Source organism: Coregonus clupeaformis, chromosome 2 (genome assembly GCF_020615455.1).
Source record: "Coregonus clupeaformis isolate EN_2021a chromosome 2, ASM2061545v1, whole genome shotgun sequence".
Taxonomy (NCBI): domain Eukaryota; kingdom Metazoa; phylum Chordata; class Actinopteri; order Salmoniformes; family Salmonidae; genus Coregonus; species Coregonus clupeaformis.
In genome coordinates, this window is record NC_059193.1 from 18641301 (window position 1) to 18668646 (window position 27346).

Genomic DNA, 27346 nt, shown 5'->3' on the forward strand with positions numbered 1-27346 from the left:
CCAGACCGACCGGGCCAACCAAAAGATGGAGACTGCCTTACGCTGCGTGACTTCTGCTAACCCTTCTTCCTGGAGCGCTCAGCTACCTTGGGTTGAATATGCCCACAACACCCTCACCAATGCCTCGTCAGGTATGTCACCCTTCGAGTGTGCTCTGGGTTACCAACCCCCCTTGTTCCCGTCCAAGAGGTTGAGGTTGTGGTTCCCTCTGTCCAGGACCATCCGCGCCGTTATCACCGTACCTGGAGGAAGGCCCGGACTGCCCTTCTTCGTACCTCCGACAAGACCCAGTCCCAAGCCAACTGTCGCCGGGCCTCAGCTCCAGTCTACACCCCGGGTCAAAAGGTATGGCTCTCATCGAAGGACCTGCCATTGAAGTAAGCATCGAATAAACTTTCCCCCCAATTCATTGGTCCCTTTGAAATTGACTGTGTCATTAACCCCTCTGCGGTGTGCCTGAAACTCCCAGCCTCTCAGGATCCATCCTACCTTCCACGTATCCCTGATTTAACATGTCTGCTCTAGTCCCATCTCCTCCTGCAGCAGCTCCTCGGCTCATCGATGACCATCCTGCCTATACCGTCCCGCGGCTTCTGGACGCGCCCGTAGAGGGGGGGTACTGTCACATCTGCTTCTGCAACGCCCTCTACTGCTCATCCTGTGTCTCCTTGACCTGCCGCCACTCCCCCAATTCTCTCTCTCTGTCTCTGTGTGTGTCTCTGTGTGTGTGGGCGGAGACAGGTGTGCTGGAGTCAGAGCCGATCTCCACCAGCTGCAACCTGTTCCATAATCAAGACCTCTACAAATACTCAGTCCTGCCACTTCCACACTGCCAGATCGTAATCTCTGCTCAGTCAGTCTACGGTTCTAGCCGTTTGTTACTATTCAGATCCTGTTATCCTGTTGTGCCTGTTTTCCTTGCCTGACGCTGTTTTCCTCTCCGCTACAGTTCTGCCCGCTCCGACTCTGGTCCCTGTCTCCAGTCCCACATCTCGTCATCCTGCTACTCTGTCCTGGATTCCCCACTCTACTACTCCCTTGGATTCCCCTCCGGACCTGCTCACCCTGTCTCAACCCCCCTCGCTCCAGCCGCAGCCTTCGCACCTGGTTTCCAGCAGTTTCCTCTGACCTGCACTCCATCTTCCCGTTTCAATAAATACCTTGGTTACTTCATCCCAGTCTGCTCTTGGGTTCCCCTGTTCCACTCCGCGTAACAATTACAGAGTATTTTGTGTAGATTGTTGACAAGAAAATGACAATTTTAATCCCACTTTGTAACACAACAAAATGTGGAAAAAGTCAAGGGGTGTGAATACTTTCTGAAGGCACTGTATGTAAAATAGTATACATTTGTGCGACTCAATTCCGAAAGAATTTGTGGATGTCAATCATCTATTTCATTTGATATGTTACAAATTCCAATTTGTTGTTGCTAGGTTAGCTAGGCTAGATGTTAGGGTTGGGTTGAGGTTATGGTTAGCGGGTAAGAGGTAACATGCAAAGTTGTAAAAAAGTAGTTGCTAATTAGCTAAAATGCTAAAGTTGTCCGTGATGTGATTTGAACACGCAACTGTTGGGTTGATAGATTATCGCGTTATACATTTGTCATTTTTGCAGACGCTCTTATCCAGAGCGACTTACAGTTAGTGAGTGCATACATTTTCATACTGGCCCACCGTGGGAATCGAACCCACAACCCTGGCGTTGCAAACGCCATGCTCTACCAACTGAGCTACACAGGACCTATATACGCCCACATATCCTCCCCGACCAACCTCCATCCTATCGTTTCTGTCTTACGTAACCCTCTGTCTTTAGTAACTACACCAAACGTAACATATCATACTAATTGGAGGGCTACAAATGTACATTTACTATGTTCCATCTATTCTGAGCGACCAGGCTGTGTGAGCAATCTCTTTGGGATCAGACAGAGCAAAGACGCCAAGGCATTAGACACTTTTAAAAGGCATTTATTGATGAAATACACACTTAGGTTTTTGACAAAAAAATTCCTTAATATTGTGTTTAAGAAATTCCAGCCCAGTTCTCTACCCAAAACTCCTTTAAATGTGGCAATGGAAACCATTTTATTACATGTGCAATAAATAATCATAATACAAAAAAGAGAACAAGGAGAAGGACACCTGAATAAGTGCCTGTGTTTAACCCGGGAAAAAAATTAGGAGGACATTTCTGTAACAGAGACATCAACAAAACAAGAGAGAAGACCAAAATAAAATCCAGCCATTTCATATCCGGGTGCATTAGTGTGATCTGAGATTCCTGGTCACCCTCAAGACCAGGAAGGCATTTTTGTGACCTGAAGAATTGACTGGATAGCAAAAAAAATTTGTTAAATGTAATTTTTACGCTGAAACCTGGAACCATCTGAGAAACGTATATTGCACGTTTTCCTTGCACAATACAATTAACCACATTGCCAGTTTTACATTTGTTTTAATTTTGCCAGACCTTGACCCAAAAAGGAGCACAGCTTGTGTTGGTTGTATATAGAGAGCATTGCGCAGACACGATCACTTCGAATAATACAAAAGAGGGAGCACAGTTATAAATTCATAATTTAAGCCATGAAATCGTATGCATGTTTTATGTTGTAAATCTTGTATGTTTTAAACAAAACAAAAATAAAGAACACAGGGAAGGATATCAAATCTCTGTATGTTTTTCAAAAACAAATAAGCTACTGCAGGAATCATAACTTTACAGTATAGATAAATAATAATAATAATACAAAATTCGGACCGATTATATCGATGACCAGTGCCACTGTGAAGGTTGGTTACTGTGAACTTATTTCCCTTCCTTTTAAGGGAAAATATGACTGTAACTAGTGGTTAGTCGAGCTAACCAACATTTATCAGGCTAATGAACTCACTATGACATCCAGAACACATCTCTTTCCTCATTCCCAGTCTCGGGTCCTAGTTGCAGATGATAATTTAACTCCTTTGAAATAGATAATTGAAATGGAAATATCATGTTGAAATGAAAGCCCATTCCATACAGTTGCCCCTCAAATCGGCACCACCTTTGGGATTGTGATTCACTGCACTTAGGCATGGCACCGTCAAGAGCCAAGCTGCCTTTCTGAGTGGGTGCAGTGGTGCAGTGCTGCCCTGGCCAGACAATCCGTATTTTTGGAGTGTGTTTCATCCAGACTAGCCGCCAGAGTGACCCCGGTCAGACGTAGGGGTCGCCTGGGTGATTACAGAGCTTTACAGGAGAGCTCAGGGGGCCAGAGTGAAAAAGAGCCATCACACTCTCAGAGTGGAGACTGTTATTACAGGAACATAAACACTGGGCCATTTTGAGAGCACCTGGAATACTTTGGTGTCTATCCAGGGTTTCTAGTCTAAAATGACTGCTGCTGTTTCAAGATAATATTGTTAAGACTTAATTGCTCTTTAAAAATTTTGGTTAAAAGCCTCCATGGCTTATTCTGGTCTTCATAAGTAGCATTATGACATCTCAATTAGCTGGTAGTCAAGTTCAGGCAATCAGACTATCAGTTGCGTACAGCTCGCCCCAACCGCAGTGTGGATAATTCGGAGATAACAAGAGTCTAGAAAATGAGAAAAGAGGAGTTTATGAGTTGAGGCCTTGACATGCCATGGTCTCCACACTTTCAAATGTTCAGTCTGGATACGAACCCCGGTCTGCAGTGAGCAGAATTGGGAAGCATATAAGCCTCTTAGCCTAGCTGTCAAGTGTAGCGGCACTGATGTCTCAAAGTAGGGCTGATAAAAGTGTGAAGATCGATCCAATCCAGTGCACTGGAGGTGGAACCTGCCCCCCGCATTACTCCACACACCTCTCAGGCATACTATCAATGTCTCCTGGGGTATGAGTTAACTTTGGAAACATTCTAACAACAATACCTGTGCCGGCACTATGCACCCGACGAACATCTAACTGCTAGAAGTCGTGAAAGTGTTGTGATAAAGAAGAGCTTTCTGTACCAATTACTTAAAGCAGAAAGGACGACTACAGCCAGAACTGGGATCACCAAGCATTTCACTGAGGTTACTGTGGGTCACATGAAAATACCCCCAAATAAATACACTCTTTCTGTCTGAAGCAGAATCATTCGGGTATACGGCCCCAACTTCTCCGTTTTTTGTGTGTTTTCAATAACACCAACTTCTTCACGGTCCACAACTTTATTTACCATGCTCTCTGTTCCATTTTTCCAGAGCAAGCCCGGACCGTGGGGAAAAGCAAACAAACAGATCAAGAAAAAAAACAGCACCGTTTTAATCTGCACAGAGCGAGAGAGAGAGACAGTTTCGACAAGAAAACATACCCCTGGACTCCAGCATGTAGGCACTAGGCACGTTGTCACGAAGCCAGACTAGTGAGTGACTGAACTACTACACTACAGCCGAATCCACAGCACTCAATTTAACCCTCTGAAGCTGATTTGCACCAGATTGAGTTAGAGAAAAGACGTTAGCACCATACTCAGCTCCAATAAGAGAGAAAAGAAGAGAAAGCACCAGCCTTCACAGTGGCAAAGCCCCCAAAACAAAGCCCCTCCCCCCGTTATGTCCCAGAGATCACATCACAGGGTTCCTGAACAGCACTCACATACATACAAAACAAGTAGAGAAAAGAACATCTGAATCATATAAAACCCCCATGTAACATGTCTTTGTTCCAATTATACCAGTTCTTAAGAAGCCATAGGTACTGCTGGGAAATAGTTACCTCATTGTTTTCTCTGATAGCTTTTTTGCGATAAGTAATGATTACATGGCTAATATGCTGTTCAAACAAAGCTAATGTACATATATGGGCCCTGTAACACAAAATGAATATGTCATTCACATAGGAGACACAGGGTCAATATTGACAAATAATGCTTGCACATCTTTCGGCTCTTGGATGGGTAAGCTAAGGTCAAAGGCAGAAGGAAGTGATAAAAACAACAGGAAATGAGCCAGACAGAATTTACACATATTGTGTTGCCATATGCATCCCAAAAATATTTCACACTGTAAGACATCACAACAAATACCAAGGTGACCGGTGTAAAAAAAAACATATTTATATCAATAGCATTTATGCGTTTACTAATGGGGTGACTGTTAACCAAATAAAAATGAGTTTTGGTTAAGCTGGTTTGGTAGAGACCTGTATGAAAGTATTTTTATATAATATGCACCTATAAGACCTTGTTTGGACTGTGTGTGTACAAGACTGACAGCTTTCCTTGCACAAATACAAGGAGGGGAATCAACAATTATTGACAGTAATATTGACAGCACAGTGAGGTAATGCTATGTGAGGTCTGAAATGATAATTTATGGTCCAGTTCAAGGAAAGGATATTTCAGTTGCACTGAAGATAAACGTGGCCATGACTATGAATTAAGACTGTTCTGTCCTTCCGTGCCTTGGTTCCCATAATACACAGTTAAGCCATTAATCTATGAAGTACTTTCTCCCCAAACTCTCATTAGACACGCTCAAATAAGTACCAACATTAGAGCCACCTCAAAAAGGTCAAAAAGTAATTGATTTTGATACTATCATATCAAATAATTCATTTATTTCATATGCTCAAAAGAGTATTAATCTTTCATATCTGAGTGTGCTTCTTTCACATAATGAATAAACTTCAAGCTCTTATCATATTAATAACGTCTCAAATATAACTGTTCCAAACAGCTTTTTATCTCAGGTCCCATATTGCTGTGAAATAGATGAGATCTCATTGACTTTCATATAGCTGACCACGCGGAAATACAAGAGCAAGTCAAGGGTTTTTTCAATCCTTTGGCACTAAAGGTAGTAATGACATAGGAAAGGTAGTGATGACATAGGGATAGAAGAAGTGGTGTGATGCTGCACTGTACCTAAAGGTAATACATTCTACTAAGGACTGGGATGCTAATGCTATCAGCTGCTGGGTGCTCAGCCATCTCATATGCATGTGGGTGCACTTCCTCATCTCTCGAAACAATATGCAGGGCTAGGGAGCTGTGAAGAGTGGTCGAATAAACGCGAGGACGGATTTATTGTGGTATGAATACCTAAAGAGTATAAATCAATACAAGTGCCTCCTGCCGTTAGCAAGAGTTACAGTAGCTGCATATTGCATTTTGTATCTTGCAGGCTTTTTGGACACAGGTGTTTCCAACAATACTCCCAAGATCTTGCTTGATTATACTGTTCGACGAAACCAGGTTGATTTAATAGTCATTCGTATTTGATGGCAATGCGATTGAGATGTAGAAATCTCTGGAATAGTTTAGAAGCGGGCTGCTTTCATAGACTGTCTCAAATTCATATCTTGTGCATGTAGCAATGCAACGTCATTTCAGACTATTTTCTTTTTTACATGGCAGAAGATTTGATATATTTGTCTTGTTTCTCTCTCAGACAACTAAAATATGCCTTTCTATATACTGATAAGGAGTCTGTTCTACATTAAAACCCCAATACATCTCCCAATACTACATATACAAGTAGCCCAACAATATACAGTGCATTCTGAAAGTATTCAGACCCCTTGACTTTTTCCACACTTATTCTTTTTTTCCCCTCATCAATCTACACACAATACCCCATAATGACAAAACAAAAACAGGTTTTTAGAAATGTTTGCAAATGTATTACAAATAAAAAACGGAAATATCACGTTTACATAAGTATTCAGACCCTTTACTCAGTACTTTGTTGAAGCACCTTTGGCAGCGATTACAGCCTCAAGTCTTCTTGGGTATGACGCTACAAGCTTGGCACACCTGTATTCAGAGTTCAATCTTGGTTTCATCAGACCAGAGAATCTTGTTTCTCATGATCTGAGAGTCCTTTAGGTGCCTTTTGGCAAACTCCAAGTGGGCTGTCATGTGCCTTTTACTGAGGATTGGCTTCCGTCTGGCCACTCTACCATAAAGGCCTGATCAGTGGAGTGCTTCAGAGATGGTTGTCCTTCTGGAAGGTTATCCCATCTCCACAGAGGAACTCTGGAGCTCTGTCAGAGTGACCATCAGGTTCTTGGTCACCTGCCTGACCAAGGCACTTCTCCCCCGATTGGCCGGGCGGCCAGCTCTAGGAAGAGTCTTGGTGGTTCCAAACTTCTTCCATTTAAGAATGATGGAGGCCACTGTGTTCTTGGGGACATTCAATGCTGCAGAAATGTTTTGGTACCCTTCCCCAGATCTGTGCCTCGACACAATCCTGTCTCGGAGCTCTACGGACAATTCCTTCAACCTCATGGCTTGGTTTTTGCTCTGACATGCACTGTCAACTGTGAGACTTTATATAGACAGGTGTGTGACTTTCCAAATCATGTCCAAACTATTGAATTTACCACAGGTGGACTCCAATCAAGTTGTAGAAACATCTCAATGGATGATTAATGGAAACAGGATGCACCTGAGCTCAATTTCGAGTCTCATAGCAAAAGGTCTGAATCCTTATGTAAATAAGGTATCTGTTTTTTTATTTGTAATACATTTGCACACATTTCTAAAAACCTGTTTTTGCTTTGTCATTATGGGGTATTGTGTGTAGATTGATGAGGAAATTGTTTTATTTAATCAATTTTAGAATAAGGCTGTAATGTAACAAAATGTTGAAAAAGTCAAGGGGTCTGAATACTTTCTGAATGCACTGTACAGTAGCACTTCTGGGAACCTTTCCTAACAGTCTTAAGTATCTTTCTTACTCCTTTCAATCTCTCTCATAATGACATTTTATGTACAATATTGGTATACAGAACATAAATTAGTACACACATTCTTTTGCCTATTCACAATTGACCTTCAGCAAACCCGAAGCAAATTTAAAAATAAAAAATAAAATAAAATCAGAGGACAATACAACAACGCAATAAACAGCTTAGAAACAATGTCTTATTATATAACTTTATATACTTTCTGTGCTCCCAAGACTCGTCTGAGTGTAACCTGAAAAAGAAAATGAACTGTTAAAAATCCTCGTCCTCGCCTTTTTATCAATCAATGCGGGTCGGAGGAGTGAAGTCTGTCGAAAAAACTAAAAAGATGGGCACACGATTCCCCGACATCTTGTTCATGTGTAAAGAGAGCACCAATAGTGTCTTGGTTCCATGTCTCATCTGTACAAAAGTATAAATATATGCTTTTTCTCAAATTTTTCACATATCTAGGACGTATAGTGGACAAAAAAGGTTGTTTTTGATCTAAACCCGCCAGTGGTGCAGTATCTGTGCTGGGGTTCTTTGTTTGCTGGCTTGTGTGGACTTCTGATCTGGAGTGTTTGCTTGGTGTTGGGATTGATCGTCTCTGCATAAATAGTACGTTGCACAGTTCTGGGCCACTGGGCCAAAACAACCGTTCTGTCCGACTACAGCAAATCCATTTTGGGTCTGTAATGCAGCAGGAGGGGGGATTTCTGGAATGTAAACAAAACAAATTACAAATAAAGACTAACTGACTGAAAACAATACAGCCGGAAAAATGTCCTTCTAAACACAGAGACAGAGATGGATAGGCTACTACTTTGATTATATCCTTATCATAGACTCTAGTATATAACATCGGGATTTAAAATGACAAGCGCTGATCGTAACATTCACTTCCATTTATCTTGGGGTTTTATGTCACTATAGCACATCATGAGAGAAAAGGTCTCAAAATAGTTCTGGAGAGCAAGCTGTTCTCTCCACCGAGACTTGTGTGTGCACAGCTTATCAGCATGCAACTCTGTGGATGATCTATGCAGAATACATAGATTCAACAGAACCTGAAAAGCAATATTTTAGCATTAGTCAGTGTACTTATCCTTCCCCATTCTCTTTTATAAGTATTACCTTAAATCTCCATCTCGTCACGACAACAAATTTCAAAGTGTGGTCCTTTCCCAAGATTTCCTCATTGCATAAAATGTCCAGCTGTGAATGGGAGATATAAGAATGCTGCATTTATTAACATTTCACTGGAAGGGAAATCCGCTGCACTGCATACAGATAATAAATACCTTTAACCTTAGGGGTGGGTAATGCATGTGCTGTAACATCCACACGGTCAGAAACATGCACTTCTTTGATAACATTTTATAAATTGTCCTTCTGATTCAGGCTTGAGGTCAACGTTGCCGTGCAACTCTAAAACGAACCCTCCAAACACCCCAGCTCTCCTTTTCCTCTCACTTTCACTCAGCATCAAAATATCTCAATTTCTTGGAGAGGAAACAAAGATAGCAAAGTATATTTGACGGTGAGCCATTAGCACCTTGCGCATGGGGGGCTTTTGGAAAAGCACAAAAACCTTATTTGTAGCCAATATGAATCAAAGACTTCCTCGCCAATCCACTCCTCCTCCGTGGATTAAACATTGATATTCTGTGAGGCGGCTGCCCGCACCTGCATTCGGCCAATCAATACTCTCCCCAACACAGACACTGAGGGGCTGAGGGGGAAAGGGGAGAGAGGAGGAGAGGAAGCCAGTGTGAAGCAGCACTGCCACAGCAGCACCTACTGGTAGCTGGCTGTTCCTTCTAACTGAGAAACATTGCTTTTGCCTTGATGTTTTTTACCTTGGTAACAGAGCTAAACCGTCTTGCCACAGCAAGAGTTACAGCAATAATAGACAACATGTATTAGAGTATTGATTCAGTTTTTATATTGTCATTAATAACATGAAAAATGGACACAATATCCAAAGATGTAGTTTTCCCTCTCCCCATGTGTACATGTGTTTGGGGGCTGGGGTCATGGCAACAAGTTTTAAAACTCATAAAAAATGATGATACACATGGTGTGGGTGATGCAACGCATTCAGCTCATGTGGTCTGCTGAAATATCAAGATGGATGCCCCAATTATCCTATAGATATAAATATAACCCAAGGGAAAGTGACGCGCTGTGCTATGACACAGCGGGGGCTGTTGACGTACACTTCCCGTATGTTTGATGTTGAAAATAGATTTTGAATGAAGAACAGCTCTTGATATTCAATAGACAACAATAGAGCAGCTGACAGCTGTATTGCGTCACGGACGTTGGTGATGAAAACGTACGCTTTGAAGACATCCCACACGCACACACACACACACACACACACACACACACACACACACACACTCCAGCCTAAAAGTTATGTCACACTCCCGCATACAGTTGTGACAGGCGACTCAAAATGACATGACAGAAAGCAAATTATATTACAAGGGCATATTTTCCACAGAATATATGGTGGATGGCAAAAGCTTTGTGAAGAATAATGACAGTGGAGAGAGAGGCTTTGATAGTGTATGTGATGAGGCATACAGATGCACCGCCTTGAAAGGACCAAGAATGCCTTGTTAAAAGTGATCATCTTTCAGTTTAAAGCGCAGAGGAAGGGCTTAAAGAGACAGCTAGTCAAAACTACATCTTGGGGCCTCCTTAAAAAGAGGTCCTTTATCACTGGACAAGCTCAAATTCGCCTGACTGCAGCAAAATCCCCCCTTGCCCTGAAGTGGGTTAGCCATACCTCATTAAATGATGTCAGGTTAAGCTTTTTGGCGATGAACTTCTTGAGGTGAAGGACCGTGGCTTGCGCCGAGCAGCGGATCCACTTGCGCTTCAGGCTGCGGAGCTTGCTGCTGTTGCACTCCAAACAGATGCTGACCTGAAGGAGCAAAGACAAATTAACACGCTTTTTCTTTTTAATGACTGAGGTGTAACATTAATTTTCCTTCCAGGCTTCTCAGTACTGTCATGAAGGCAGACCAGATGAACTATCCTAACTATCCTGTGCTGAAAATACTGTACATGAAAGTGATATCAACCACTACAATGAAAATACCATTCCACATGAGACTTGCTGTCTTCCATGGTGACTGTGTGCCATGGCATTGTCTCAATAAGCCAGGAGTTGGAGAGTGGCACACTTTTGGAGCATGGCAAACGAAGATGGTACCGCAGGTGGCTTGGCAAGTCTGTGCCTGAAGGAGTCACGTTGCATTACCAGCATCAGGACTCTCCCTCTGACTGGCACACAGACACAGACAAAGTGCCCTGGTAAAGCGGCTTATCATGCCATTTTCTGATGATTTCTGGGGACCCAGGGAGGGAGTAATAGAAACAGATAGTAGGCTGGTGGGAGGAGCTATAGGAGGACAGGTTCATTGTAATGGCTAGAACGGAATAAATGGAATGGAGTCAAACATGGTTCCCATACGTTTGATACCTTTCCATTAATTCCATTCCAGCCATTACAATGAGCCCGTCCTCCTAAAGCTCCTCCCACCAGCCTCCACTGTATTAGCACCACCATCTTTCTCCCTCAAACATCACCAGAGCCAGTAGAAAATAAGGCTCTCCAGAGTTCTGCTCAAATGTGGAAAGTCATCTGCGAATAAATACTCAGCAGCAATATAACCTATTGAAAGCAAAGACTGCTGTAAAGTGTAAAGACTGCAGTAAAGTGTAAAGACTGCTGTAAAGTGTAAATGGCTGGTTTTCAATGGAACAAGCATTGTGATGCAAATAAAGGCTTCCCATTGAGAGAGTGAGGCACTGAGAGTTAATGGTAATTTGGCAGCAGTCTTCGGGGCCGTTCCATTAGTGGAATCATTAGGGAACTGCCGAGCTGGTATGACTCGGAGCAAATTAACACAGTGTAACGCATTGAGTAAATGAAGGTCTTTGGAGCACCACCCCTTTTCACTCAACTTTTTGAGCTTTGTAACGAACAGCAGGCATCGATTACTTAAGGAAATAAAAATACATGACTTCATGGATTCAATGGCTTAGGGAGATGATTGAAAATGTTCCATTTATATTCCAGTTAAATAGTTATGTCCATATTTAGCGTCCCAAAATCACCATACAAGGTCGTGGAGTTATATATACAGTACCAGTCAAAAGTTTGGACACACCTACTCATTCAAGGGTTTTGTCTTTATTTGTACTATTTTCTACAGTGAAGACATCAAAACTATGAAATAACACATATAAAATCATGTAGTAACCCAAAAAGTGTTAAACAAATCAAAATATATTTTAAATTCTTCAAAGTAGCCACCCTTTGCCTTGATGACAACTTTGCACACTCTTGGCATTCTCTCAACCAGCTTCACTTGGAATGCTTTTCCAACAGTCTTGAAGGAGTTCCCACATATCCTGAGCCCTTGTTGGCTGCTTTTCCTTCACTCTGCGGTCCAACTCATCCCAAACCATCTCAATTGGGTTGAAGTCGGGGGATTGTGGAGGCCAGGTCATCTGATGCAGCACTCCATCACTCTCCTTCTTGGTCAAATAGACCTTACACAGCCTGGAGGTGTGTTTTGGGTCATTGTCCTGTTGAAAAACAAATGACAGTCCCACTAAGCGCAAACCAGATGGGATGGCATATCGCTGCAGAATGCTGTGGTAGCCATGCTGGTTAAGTGTGCCTTGAATTCTAAATAAATCACAGACAGTGTTTCCAGCAAAGCACCCCCACACCATCACACCTCCTCCTCCATGCTTCACGGTGGGAACCACACATGCGGAGATCATACATTCACCTACTCTGTGTCTCACAAAGACACGGCGGCTGGAACCAAAAGTCTCAAATTTGGACTCATCAGACCAAAGGACAGATTTCCACTGGTCTAATGTCCATTGCTCGTATTTCTTGGCTCAAGCAAGTTTCTTCTTATTATTGGTGTCCTTTAGTAGTGGTTTCTTTGCAGCAATTTGACCACGCAGTCTTCTCTGAACAGTTGATGTTGAGATGTGTCCGTTACTTGAACTCTGTGAAGCATTTATTTGGGCTGCAATCTGAGGTGCAGTTAACTCTAATGAACTTATCCTCTGCAGCAGAGGTAACTGGTTCTTCCTTTCCTGTGGCGGTCCTCATGAGAGCCAGTTTCATCATAGCGCTTGATGGTTTTTTCGACTGCACTTCAAGAAACTTTCAAAGTTCTTGACATTTTCCAGATTGACTGTCCTTCATGTCTTAAAGTAATGATGGACTGTCGTTTCTCATTGCTTATTTGAGCTGTTGTTGCCATAATATGGACTTGGTCTCTTACCAAATAGGGCTATCTTCTGTATACCACCCGTACCTTGTCACAACACAATTGATTTGATAAATGTTGCTTTCATGGATCTTCCTCCTTTCAGTTTCAGTGTTGTGCTGCTCTCATTAGCCTGCCTTGGCTTCCCTTCCCACCCCAAGGCCAACCTTTAGATGGTCACCCAGCTGACATGGCGGGAGAAGTCCAAAACCCAGCCATGCATGGCCTTCTCCTGCTGTTATTACTACTACCAACTAGGGTTGAGCGGCTGTTCAAAATTCTCACTTACAGTGAGGGAAAGAAGTATTTGATCCCCTGCTGATTTTGTACGTTTGCCCACTGACAAAGAAATTATCAGTCTATAATTTTAATGGTAGGTTTATTTGAACAGTGAGAGACAGAATAACAACAACAAAATCCAGAAAAATACACGTCAAAAATGTTATAAATTGATTTGCATTTTAATGAGGGAAATAAGTATTTGACCCCCTCTCAATCAGAAAGATTTCTGGCTCCCAGGTGTCTTTTATACAGGTAACGAGCTGAGATTAGGAGCACACTCTTAAAGGGAGTGCTCCTAATCTCAGCTTGTTACCTGTATAAAAGACACCTGTCCACAGAAGCAATCAATCAATCAGATTCCAAACTCTCCACCATGGCCAAGACCAAAGAGCTCTCCAAGATTGTAGACCTACACAAGGCTGGAATGGGCTACAAGACCATCGCCAAGCAGCTTGGTGAGAAGGTGACAACAGTTGGTGCGATTATTCGCAAAAAACTGTCAATCTCCTTCGGCCTGGGGCTCCATGCAAGTTCTCACCTCGTGGAGTTGCAATGATCATGAGAACGGTGAGGAATCAGCCCAGAACTACACGGGAGGATCTTGTCAATGATCTCAAGGCAGCTGGGACCATAGTCACCAAGAAAACAATTGGTAACACACTACGCCGTGAAGGACTGAAATCCTGCAGCGCCCGTAAGGTCCCCCTGCTCAAGAAAGCACATATACAGGGCCGTCTGAAGTTTGCCAATGAACATCTGAATGATTCAGAGGAGAACTGGGTGAAAGTGTTGTGGTCAGATGAGACCAAAATCGAGCTCTTTGGCATCAACTCAACTCGCCGTGTTTGGAGGAGGAGGAATGCTGCCTATGACCCCAAGAACACCATCCCCACCGTCAAACATGGAGGTAGAAACATTATGCTTTGGGGGTATTTTTCTGCTAAGGGGACAGGACAACTTCACCCCATCAAAGGGACGATGGATGGGGCCATGTACCGTCAAATCTTGGGTGAAAGCCTCCTTCCCTCAGCCAGGACATTGAAAATGGGTCGTGGATGGGTATTCCAGCATGACAATGACCCAAAACACACAGCCAAGGCAACAAAGGAGTGGCTCAAGAAGAAGCACATTAAGGTACTGGAGTGGCCTAGCCAGTCTCCAGACCTTAATCCCATCAAAAATCTGTGGAGGGAGCTGAAGGTTCGAGTTGCCAAATGTCAGCCTCGAAACCTTAATGACTTGGAGAAGATCTGCAAAAGGAGTGGAACAAAATCCCTCCTGAGATGTGTGCAAACCTGGTGGCCAACTACAAGAAACGTCTGACCTCTGTGATTGCCAACAAGGGTTTTGCCACCAAGTACTAAGTCATGTTTTGCAGAGGGGTCAAATACTTATTTCCCTTATTAAAATGCAAATCAATTAACAACATTTTTGACATGCGTTTTTCTGGATATTTTTTTGTTATTCTGTCTCTCACTGTTCAAATAAACCTACCATTAAAATTATAGACTGATCATGTCTTTGTCAGTGGGCAAACATACAAAATCAGCAGGGGATCAAATACTTTTTTCCCTCACTGTATAAGCAGTGTTGGGGGTAATATGTTACAGTATTATATTACTTTTATGAGTAACGGAGTAATATAATAAGTTACTTATGTTCAAATATTGTACAATTATTGCAGTTACTTTTTCAAGTAACGTTACATTCAGAATCATATCTCTACCGGCATGTTATTCCCTCGGTTTCTTTACCTCTACATTTGTGCTCACCCTCCCTTCACATTTATCACTGTCAATCGTAAATGACAGGCCTATTCTTCAAGTTTTACCGGTAAAACGTCCATGCAGCATCTGCATGCCAACCATTTGATCTCAATCAGTTTCATGAGAATATGCATTTAGATCTTGAATGATGTAGCCTAAAGTGTTGTTTTGAATTGTGTAGGCCTACAGTGAGAGAATTGTAGAGCAGATGGTGTTAACAAACTGTAGCCTACCTGTGTTTAGTTTCAATCTATTTTGTCTTGTGGCACGCACTGTTGAGTTTTGGCTGTATGAGAGAAAAATCTGACCATTCGCACAATCATCTTACAATCTCATAAGAAATTGGTTGTTTTTTTGTTTTACAATAACGTTAAAGTAAGCTATTATATTTGGTTATATTACGTAGAACACTATCATTATGTGATCTTGCAGACATTCAGCATTGACCTAACTTTATTAAATGAGCACCATTCTCCAATCATGTTCTGAAATGCTGAATGGAGAAACGCTTGTAGCCTATATTGAATTGGAGTTGTTCCACAAAGATGCGTGAAAGAGGAGGCATTTCTACACATTATGATAATAACCAAAAATCCATAAATAATATTTCCAAGTGTTCTAACGTAATGTCCATATAAACAATAGAAATGTCTGATAAATGCAATTCAAAACGGCAAAAGAAATGTCTCTCATCACAACGAAATTCTATCTTGATAAATCTAACACATCAAAGGAATATTGGCCATTAACACTTAGGCAGCTTTACGAAACAAAATATACATATTAAAGTCATTAAATACCGGCTATCAAGTCACAACAAGGCCGACTTCAAATGCTGACATCAAAATTCAAATAACCAGTGGATTAAATGACGGCAAATGCAAACCATGTCGGATAAATCCTATACATAATAACGCATTAAAATATAGAGCATAAAATCAAAGGGACTACTTATCAAGGACACAAACTCGACCAAACAAAGTCTCCTTCCTTCCTTCCTTTTCACTCACACTGTATTTTTCCTCTCCTCCACAATTTCTTAGCATCCATGTCATTTTAGCAGATTCTCTCATCCGCAGTGACCTATAGGCCTTCTATCTCGATCCTCCCCTCCACTGTCTCCTTTTCACCCTCTCCCATTCTCCCGTGTCTCACATGACACTTGACAGCAGTTCTCCCCTCCATGTATTCTGTCCACAAAGCCTAGCAACCCTATTAGCTATTCTTTCCACACTCCACACCTCTGCTGAATACCAAAAGAGTGGGACCTTTGACCTCTGGTGCAATCTCCCAGCCAAGTATAGAGGACGTGCTCCTTGGCTGGGTGTCGACACTGCGTGTTTTCAAAAACGTGTTGATATTTTCTTTATGGAGACAATAGCTACATGGTAAACAGCCAATCATCTGAAGCTATATAGTCGAGACGCGTGTGCGGCGGCTCTTTCCTGGAAATTACTGTTTGTGAATACGACGGCGACAAGCAGAGACAATAAAAGCTCTCTCTGCATTATTGATATCATCCACAGGGCTGAGAATGTACTGGAATACAAATGATCATCAAGACAAAATTCATGTAAAACCCTTCCGTATTTTAAATTAGCTGTATGTGCGGCATGCTGAGTTGTCTACTTGTTGATATATGACTCAAAACAACCATAGGCCTACCATGTAGTGAACTGGTCATTACAAAAGAGTTAACCTATAACCCAGGCGAATGTTTATGAGATTCCACTTGAGCAGACAAAGCGTGGGGCTCGTAATTTCATGGCACCCGGACACAGGAAATGAAAGATGAGATGACTCCTTCCTGTCCTGCAAGAAATGAAGACGGCGTGCGGTGGACGGGCACCTACCTGCTCGTCGCTGCGGTGATAATCGTTCTCCTCCTCCGGTTTCTCCTCCGCTGTTTCCTTATTTGCTGTGTCCTCTGTTTTCACCTCACCTGTTGTCAACCAATGAGAGAAGTGACAGTTAGTGGTCATAGAGAGCCTAATAAGCCTTTCGTTTAGTTGTCATCTACTGTATTCATCGTTTCAATGTTTTAACACATTAACAAATATTACTTCATACAACCAGACAATTATGTGTGACTGACAAGAGTGGATCACTCGGAGTGTGTTTAACCTTTAATCTAGTGGACTGGACAAAATCGACTTTCATGCCTGCTCTCTTTATTAGCTAAACACAAGCAATGCTCATCTGATGGCAAGAAACAGGGCATGCTTCTTTCTAATTAACCAAATGGCCTGTATCTATCTGAGCACATCCATCCAATCCAGGGGGTCTTTTAATAAAGGCAAACTGATCTTTTACCATTGTGATTACAGGGGGGCTAAAATCAGACCTCTTCTCTGGTTTATTTGGCCTTGGGGAACCATTTGAGCAAAGATGGAGAGATAGGGAGATTGAGATGGAGAGAGGTCATTATAAGGAGTAAGGGCCGATGGTCACTGGCAAGAGGAAGAGAGAAAAAAAGGCATATCCACACACCAGGATAGTTAAGCTGAGGAAAATAGGCTTGGAGCGGTTAGAGGGAGGCTAGCTCCTGTTAAATAAACCTGTTGGCTCCGGATGTTTAGTTCACTGTGATGGAAAAGACCTTGGGAGAGAGGGCCATGAGAATCTCACAATCCCCAGAGTTTTCAATTCCGGCCCGGTGAAGCGAGGGGCTGTTATCTGAGCTCAGTTGATTAGGTAGCCCCTTGTTTGTGGACAAACATTTTCTCCCTCTCTCTGATTGGCGATGGGACTGGGGCCCGCCCATCTTCTATTGTTCTCCCTTTGCTCTCCGCAGTACATCCCAGAGGGGATTGGCAGTGAGGCTTGAGAGCACTTTTGTACTGGCCCCAGCTCATCTCAAGAGTAAGCAGAGTGATTACTGTTCAAGTGAGGCCGAATTGGTTATGATTCAACTTCAGCCAACCTGAAAATAACTCAATGACACTAAGTATAAGGTGGACTTTGTTTCCATTTTGAGAACAATTCTAGGAATAGCACACTGATTTTATCAAGTCTTACAAACAAGAAACTAGTGGGCTAATCTGAATACTATATGTCACAGAACATCTTATTTTTCATTAGCATTAGCTTCTACATAGCATAGAGTATTGTTTACCATCTAAAAACCACATTTGTCTTCACAGAGGACATTGTCGTAAAGAGCCAGCATGTAAAATACTAATGTGATTCTTCACATAAGTGGGTCTTTATGGAGACCTTGGCATTAATGCACACTGAGTGTACAAAACATTAGGAAGACCTGCTCTTTCCATGACATAGACTGACCAGGTGAAAGCTATGATCCCTTATTGATGTCACTTGTTAAATCCACTTCAATCAGTGTAGATGGGGAGGATACAGGTTAAAGAAGGATTTTTAAGCTTTGAGACAATTGAGACATGGATTGTGTATGTGTGCCATTCAGAGGGTGAATGGGCAAGACAAAATATTGAAGTGCCTTTGAACGGGGTATGGTAGTAGGTGCCAGGTGCACCGGTTTGAGTGTGTCAAGAACTGCAACGCTGCTGGGTTTTTTATGCTCAAGAGTTTCTCGTGTGTATCAAGAATGGTCCACCACCCAAAGGACATCCAACCAACTTGACACAACTGTGGGAAGCATTGGAGTCAACATGGGCCAGCATCCCTGTGGAGCAGATTTTCATATCGTCATACAGTCCTTCTCTCACCACGGGATCTACGGTATTACCGATTTAGTACACAAGTGGGCACGAAAAAACGCTAAAAAAGCCCATTGGGCATCTATTACCAGAATGCTAACAAAATCAGCACAAGTAATAGCAAATTTGCATGGAGGCTGCTAGCTAAATATGCTAACGAGGGCAAATGAAAATACACGAATTGCAAAGATAGGCAATCCAGTTCATAAAGTTATACATATATAGGTAGGAGCTACCAAATGTCATTTTTGGTGAGTTTGGACATTTACAAGCGAATGTGAACTAGAGACATTGTGCAAATGAACAAAGTTTTGACGCATGCAGTACTGGCTCTCCAGCAGCATGTCTACACACTGTGTCTGTGTGGACTGTGAAGTCTGGAGTCGCTAGGGCAACGGGCCTGCCTGCTCTGCTCAGTGAAGAGGGGGGAGGAGCAGACAGGCCGAGAACGGAGGAGAAAAAACATAAGGAAATCAATATCCGTGGCAGCTGTACAAATAACTCATCCAAAGGGCTTTGACTTCTCAAACAAGACAGAAAGCTTACACAATATGATGCCCCGTCACCTTATTAATTCAGCCACTTACTTAGATAACGAGTTAAATTTAGGGGTTGTGTTAACACATAATTCTGCGTTTTTCACAAAGGAAAAAAAGATAAAACACATAAGAAATATCTTGCTGCGTTTTGTGAACACCGATCTAAAATGCTTCTTATTGTAATTTCTGCTCGGCATCAGACTAATTTCAGTTGCACTTCTAAACTCAAATGAGAATTCATGAACAGGCATTCTATCAGCAGACATCGCTCTGACTGATGTGTAGCTACTTCCTCCCCGGTACCTTTCTCGGTGTGGTAAGCCCATTTTTCTCAGGTAAAATGCTAGATTAACTTTAAGCAAAACATTAAGAAATGTAGTTGGCTACATTCTTTCTATAGGCCTATAACATGAGAAATATGATGGCCATGCTTCGTTTAAGCTAAAAAAAGACCTTGCTTTTTCATTATAAGCTAATTTACTTGTCTGGCTGCCAGCCAAATAGCATTGCACTTCTGTTGTCATCTGATAAAAATGAAGCTATTTTATTTAGAATGTGTTGCACTAATGTATTTAATGTGGAGGAAAACTATAGTTGCACGTCCCTGATCACAAAAAACACTGTTGACTTTCAAAATAAAACGCAAATCGTCAATACACAGTTCGAATCACCTGGTCCCGCTTTCTCCTGTTGTGCTATTTACAAACAAACACGTGACTTGCTCAACTGTGCTGGGGAACTAAGTAAGCTTCATAATATAAAATCCTAACGTATTGCACAAGTTGACTGCAGGTATTTACTTAAAACATTGCTACAAATATGAAAATGTATTGAAAAACATTCAAAGAAATAGTTTCAACAGAATTGACGGTATTGAAAAAACATCCTGTGGCTATTTCCAAACATCTCGGTATACTGTATATACGGTGTCCCGCCCAAGCCTACTTTCGACACCTTGTAGAGTCCATGCCCCAACGAATTCAGGCTGTTCTGAGGGCAAAAGGGCGTGCAACTCAATATTACGAGGGTGTTCCTAATGTTTTATACACTCAATGTATATGAGAGAGAATGAAAGAGAATGTTAGAGGATGAGAGAGAGAGAGGGGTGGGGGGAAACAGAGATAACAAGTAAGAGAGAGAGAACACGAGAGAGAGAGGAATAGACAGAAATAAAATGAGAGTCAAAGCCACTTTTTGCGGTCTTGAAGTGAAGGTGCCATTATAGAAGCTGTCCATTAGCACACTCATGTCATTCCCCACTCTGGGGTTCGGCTCTCAGGAAATCTGGGAGCAGGAGCTGTCGCCTGTCGTTAGCCAACGAGCTCCACACTATTTCTGTTTTGCTGGGCAGTGAGTGAAGACAAGGGTACTATTTCTGCCAGGATTCTGTTTAAACGACCTCGTAAGGATGTTAGCCACGGCTCAGCCCAACAGCGGGGAGGGGGAAGTGCGAGAGCAGTTCCACTTCTATTTGAGCGTTAATTACAATAAATCAGAAAGGGTATTAAGCGACCAATTAGGCCTGCTCTGTGATGATCCTCTGGGCATGCGTTTACACATTATTGTCGGGCTGGGTCGCAACGCCGCCGTGCTTTACAAGCGCCGCCACTTTCTCACTCTGATTCGGCTGGGCTGAATCCAGGAAAGAGGTGATACTAAGTAGGGAAAATAGAGGGGGGATGATGTGTGTGCATAGGCTCTGGCTGGCAAGAGCGGACCGTACCATTGCGCTGAGGATCTAGATGTTGTTTCATGCTGCACAGCTCTCCTTTGATGTCCCCGGGCACTTCCATTCCCAGCTTCTGATAGAAGTCTCTCAGTTTTTTTATCTCCGCTGCAGGAGGGGATAAGGGAATGAAAGAGAAAGGGAGAATTAGGGCCTTGCTTTGGCTGAAGGTGACTGTCACTAGGGCTTCTTTAAATTTGATGGCATACTGTATGGAATAGGATTTCTCTCATTACAGTCTGTCAGATAAATCAATAAAAGTTGAATCCTTCATAGATATTTCAGGGCTATGTGCTTTGGGATGTTTGTTATTCAGTTATTCAGCCCCAATCTCACTGAAAAAATAGATTAAAGGCCAACTGTGTTTGGTTTGGAAATGTGTATGGGCAGATTCAAATGTTATTATTTTTGGTGAGGGGACGAGTAAGGAGAGAAACCAGGGTGAGAAACTTACCCTCTTGTAGTCCCGGCACCAACTTGTAGACAATGTCTTGCATTGTTCGGTCATGGCTAAAGGAAAGAGAGATTTAAAAGAATAAAACATCTGACAATGCTACATTTATTATCACTAATTGCTGATGACATGCTGTACCATGCTTATTCTGTGTCTTGTTTGAAAATATAGCCTTTAATGATATATATGCAAAACATACACGCTTCCTTAATGTCAGCAGCACATGCTTCTTGACATTCAGAATTTCCCATGTTTACCATAAAACAGCATGAATGACATCAAAACACAGCACATTCGTCCACTACCCAGTTGTGACCACCGCTTTGTATTGCAACACCTGGGCCTGCAGTGTGATTAGCGGAACCCAGTGAGGTGTGTTGCACCAGAACCCTGGAAAGACGTGGTGTTTCTTCGGTCTGGAGTGAAAATCATACTCTCTATCCTGCACTGAAGACCATAATTTGCTGATTTACTCCCCCCTGAGGCAGGTCAGAGCCGACCGCTTACCACTGCGGTGGCCAAACTCTGCTTCGCCCAAACACAGCAAGCGCCGACACCTTTTTGACAGGGCCCTTGATGCACGCGGGTGTGGGGGTGGATCGAGGCTCAATTAGCTTTCGCTTAAATATACAATCTGAAAGATTCCCTAATGCTCGTTGATGATTTTGGCTCCTCCTAGTTTTTCTGAGAATAAGACTTATCATGAATCTTTCAAGTTTTATTAGTTTTGAAACTTGAAACATTCATGATAAGTGTATACAAGCTTATCGTAACCGCAAAATGATGTATGACTAGAAATGTGGTTAGATTGCTTGTGTGTTCATCCTCTCGGCAACAGGCAGTAGTAGTAGAAGTACTAGTTTTCTTTATCTCTGCCTCTCACACCTAGTTTGAACCTGTTCATAGATTTTTGTTTAGAATTTTTTATATATCATTAATCTGTTTAAATGTTTTAGTTTGGCACATTTATGAGCTTTTTATTTTCATTTGAACAAACAACTACTCTGAGGGAAATGAAGAGAGCAGTGCATTTGAAATGTGTTTGAAATCGGCCTTTCCATAAAAATAGGGACATTTTTCTGGGCTGCAAAATGCTTATGACTAAATAGCTGGTAGACACTTCATTGGCTGCACTATTAATCAGACACTACTGCACAGATGGACAACAGAGTCCCTTTACTTTGTGTGAATGTGTGTTTTTGGTTTGACTATCCAGAAGTCCTCACAAGGATAGTAAAAAGGCTATTTTAGGCTTGGGTTAGGTTTAGGGTTAAGGTTACAATTAGGGTTAGAATTAGGGTTAGGGGTTAGGTTTAGGAGTTATGGTTAAGGTTAGGGGTAGTTTAAGGGTTATGGTTAAGTTTAGGGAAAATAGGATTTTGAATGGGAATCAATTGTTTGGTCCACACAAGGATAGTACAACAAATGTCTGTGTGTGCGTGCGTGCGTGCGCACATGCGTATTTAAGCAAATATGCATGTATTTATTTAATTAGAATATTCATGTTGTTTTGTTTTCCCCCTCCGCTCCCCTCTCCTTTGACAGTATTGTTTTTGGACAGTGCTGCTGCCCCGTAGTGGTGGCTCTCTAATCTGCACACTGATGAAACAACTGAGCTGGTAAGGGGAAGGTGGTTTGATGTCCAGGCTACCTACTCACCCGATGTACTGCAGTGGATGGCTCTGGTGAATGACAATCCTGCATGTGGGACAGGTGTTGTTCTCCTCCAGGTACTTCACTAGACAGCTTCTGCAGACTGGAAGACACACAGAGAGAGAGAGACATGTCAATCACATGATGAGCATTATGGGTATCTTGTTCTACTATCTTTTTATGTTCTAAAAAAGTGTTGCTTTTTTGAGAGACCAGCCTTGCTATGTGTCGGATAGCTATGCGGACATGATGTGAGTCTCTCTGTTTAATCTCTGAGGGGGGGTGAGAGAAAGTCATTTCCACCTGAGGATTGTGATTGAAGCTCTCCACTCTACATTGACATTTGGTCAACTAGGACTTTCCACGTATGGTACAATGGCGCCCTCTAGGGCATGACTGACCTATTACATTACTTGCACTGCCGCTGACATTCACTCAAAGACTTCTCCATCTCTTCTTCGACTAGGCCTACTTTGTGGGGGAGGGTTGATTGATTGTTGTGATAATTTAACTTTAATGAGACAACAAAAATATCTATTGTTGTATGAAACCATATGCATGGAGCCTTCATAAAGATACAATATCAGTGTTACTATGTGAATAATGTGTTTCTGTGTATGAGTGCATGCTTGTGTCATCAGCAGGTACTCACAGGTGTGTAAGCACTCCGTGACAGTAGTGGCGTCTATCAGGTACCCCTCGCACAGGCGACAAGTGATGTGGGCGTTGATGTCCCACAGCTTGATTTTCCTGGTTAGCATCTCGGGGTTCTGGGGAGAAGAAGGACAAACAATTCAAGTTGTTCTGTTTTGTGTATTTTGTACATTCTAACGGTAACCTCTCAATTCACTTTCAACAAAAGAATACAGGATAAAGACACATGTCAACTGTCCAACTCATTGGTTTCAAGGTCATGCAGAGTACCTACAGTACATCAGCTTTGTATCGAGAGAGAGAGTGACAGACAGACATAGACAGAGACAGAGAGAGGCAAAGACATGAAACTCTATTCATGGTAGGTGCTTGTTTTGGCTTACCCCTAATGCCGCCATGTGTTGACTGAGGATGATTTGGCAGCCACGTCTCTTCCTGCAGGCACGTGGTGGTGTTAGCTCCGCATCATGGATGCCCTCTCATGTGGCTAGGGGAGAACACAGACAACAACATAGTCAGAATTCATTGTGCTCTACAGCAGTGGTGGTTCCCCAAAGTTCCTTGTGCCATGATGAACCAACAAAGACCCTCCAGATGAATAAAACAGTGTTTCTAGCCCATGGTCCTCCAACCCTTATCCTGGAGAGCAGTGTTACAGGTGTGGAACAAAAGCCTGCACACACCCAGTAGCTCTCCAGGACAGGAGTTGGAGAGGCTTTTCAAGCCTTAGCCTTATCATGAACTAACCCAAAACCAGACGAATATTGCAGTACAGAATAAATCTGTCTGATCTCAGGCTTATCTACAGAACTCAAATGAACCTGGGAAGTACTGACTATGCATATACAATTGATAAAAAGTGCATTCATATCTGAAACATCTTAAACAACATTTACACAATGAGACCATTGTATGGAGTGGAGATGGCCCTGAATTCATTTAACAAAATAAGAACCAGAGACATATTTAAAGTAACTTTACATCCATCAAAGACCCCAAAGCCTAAAAAAATTAACAACAAAAAGTGGTGTCCCCACATGACTCAAGGATTGACGTATTGCAGTACTTAGTCAATCTATTAGACATAGGTCTAGAGATTAATTACTCGTCCGAGGCAGACCGCTTTGAGCTCTTAGACTTGGCTCCCACCACTCGCACCACTTTTAATTTGCCTCTTGATCCTAATTGTGCATTCTCTTTTACTCTGTCTTGGACAATAAGAGTCTGCCTGTGCTTTTGTTTGCTCATCAGATCATGAAATTAGCCCACTTACTCCATTGAGATGAGGGAAGGAGGGCTGCTGAGGATGTTTTAGAGCCCTAGCATGCACTGTTTGGGTTCAAACTTGGGCTGCATACAAAATCATGTATCAGAGTTGTTGTAACAGTTGCCACACAGTCGGAGTTGAACAAGTGCATTCAGTTGCAGAGCACTTGCAAGTGCGTTGACAGGACGTGTGTTTACCTGCCTTATCAACATGACCCAGTGTTGTAACCCTGTGTTTTGTTTACTACTGGATCCATCATCAGACTCTACTTATTTTGACGTCAGTGAAATCTTGTTCGACTCCGGACCAAGCCTCTTCAGATTCAGAAAACTTTAATGTTCTCAGCGAGGCAATTCATTTTGCAGCAGTCGTAAAACATATCACACATAAAAATAAAAATAAAATAGCAAAGGATATTTACAAGCAAATAGGCAGGGCAAGTGCAGTGTCATAGTGCAAGTGCTAAGTGCAATTAGTCCAACATTTTGTTAAGTTGCAGAATTGCATTCGGAATAAAAGAGTACTTAGCCCTATTTTTTTTTACCTTAGGTAGTTTGTACCTGCGGCCAGCGGGAAGGAGCTGGAATTCGGGGTGGAGTGGATGGGAAAAGTCAACCGCTATTTTATTCGCCTTCTGGAGGGCTCTGCCCAGGTAGAGAGATGACAGTTCTTGCTGTTGCTGCCCCATGATTTTCTCGCAAGTCCTGACTATCTTGCCCAACCTATTTTTCTGTGCAACCTTGATATTCCCTAACCAGCTGGTCAAGCAGTAGGACAGAATGCTCAATTAATGGTTTATAAAAGAGAACCATGATGGTTAGATCAACATAAAAAAAGTGCAGTTTCCGTAGGAAATACAGTCTCTGCTGGCCTTTCTTAAAAATAGCGTCAGTACAATGATCCCAGGACAGCTTGTTGTCAATGACTAGCCCAATGTATTTGTAAAGCTCCACTATTTCAATGGGCTCACCTTTTATCAGTGATGGTGTGTGCATGGTAGTGTTCCTTCGAAAGTCAATCACCATGTCCTTTGTTTTTGATGTGTTTCATTTCTGATGGGATGACTCTTACAGAGACAATTGAACAAGAGGGCTTCATTAATGAATGTGCGACAATTCAAAGTTGCTAAGACGATAAACTGTCATAATCAAGATGACAAGTTTTCCATAACATTTTAAAAAGGTAACGAAGGTTTGCTTTCACCTGCAGGTTCCTCATTCAACACGACACGGGATGACTCAGTGCATCACATTGACACACCATTGGCAAGGCACTCTAGCCAATCTACCCAGTCTAGAGTGAATGCTTGTCCAAATACTGTAGGTCTGCATGAACTAAGCCTATAACTATTGTCCTCCTTAATGCACAGGCAATGTGATTGATGCTGGAACTGGTCCTCTGTATCCTCTGAAATTAGTGTGGTAGAGATGACTCATGGAGGTTGAGCTATGGGGTTTTCAATTGGTCTTTTCTATTCAGAATATTAACGCTGTATTGGAGTTGCTAATGAATAAAGCTGTTCCTCTCGGGACATCACGTCATTGTACAGTCGTGGTCAAAAGTTTTGAGAATGACACAAATATTAATTTTCAAGTCTGCTGCCTCAGTTTTTATGATGGCAATTTGCATATACTCCCAGAATGTTATGAAGAGTGATCAGATGAATTGCAATTAATTGCAAAGTCCCTCTTTGCCATGAAAATGAACTTAATCCCCAAAAAACATTTCCACTGCATTTCACCCCTGCCACAAAAGGACCAGCTGACATCATGTCAGTGATTCTCTCATTAACACAGGTGAGAGTGTTGTAGAGGACAAGGCTGGAGATCACTCTGTCATGCTGATTGAGTTAGAAGAACAGACTGGAATCTTTAAAAGGAGGGTAGTGCTTGAAATCATTGTTCTTCCTCTGTTAACCATGGTTACCTGCAAGGAAACACGTGCCGTCATCATTGCTTTGCACAAAAAGGGCTTCACAGGCAAGGATATTGCTGCTAGTAAGATTGCACCTAAATCAACCATTTATCAGATCATCAAGAACTTCAAGGAGAGAGGTTCAATTGTTGTGAAGAAGGCTTCAGGGCGCCCAAGAAAGTCCAGCAAGCGCCAGGACCGTCTCCTAAAGTTTATTCAGCTGCAGGATCGGGGCACCACCAGTGCAGAGCTTGCTCAGGAATGGCAGCAGGCAGGTGTGAGTGCATCTGCACGCACAGTGAGGCGAAGACTTTTGGAGGATGGCCTGGTGTCAAGAAGGGCAGCGAGGAAGCCACTTCTATCCAGGAAAAACATCAGGGACAGACTTATATTCTGCAAAAGGTACAGGGATT

At 42.4% G+C, this 27346-nt stretch overlaps 1 protein-coding gene across 1 annotated transcript in view; it reads right to left on the minus strand.

Annotated features, from left to right (window-relative positions):
* Positions 1–7883: 7883 nt before the first annotated feature.
* The window catches only part of LOC121534110 (polycomb group RING finger protein 3), a 38201-nt gene continuing 18738 nt past the window's right edge, over positions 7884–27346 (minus strand). Inside the window, exons 2-10 of the mRNA XM_041840576.2 lie at positions 24136–24239; positions 23751–23868; positions 23105–23201; positions 21446–21501; positions 20989–21099; positions 16903–16991; positions 10487–10624; positions 8824–8904; positions 7884–8405 (exon numbers count right to left, since the gene is read on the minus strand). Of these exons, the coding sequence (XP_041696510.1) occupies positions 8358–8405; positions 8824–8904; positions 10487–10624; positions 16903–16991; positions 20989–21099; positions 21446–21501; positions 23105–23201; positions 23751–23868; positions 24136–24150 (753 nt within the window). The 5' untranslated portion in view covers positions 24151–24239 and the 3' untranslated portion in view covers positions 7884–8357. The remainder of the gene's footprint in view (positions 8406–8823; positions 8905–10486; positions 10625–16902; positions 16992–20988; positions 21100–21445; positions 21502–23104; positions 23202–23750; positions 23869–24135; positions 24240–27346) is intronic.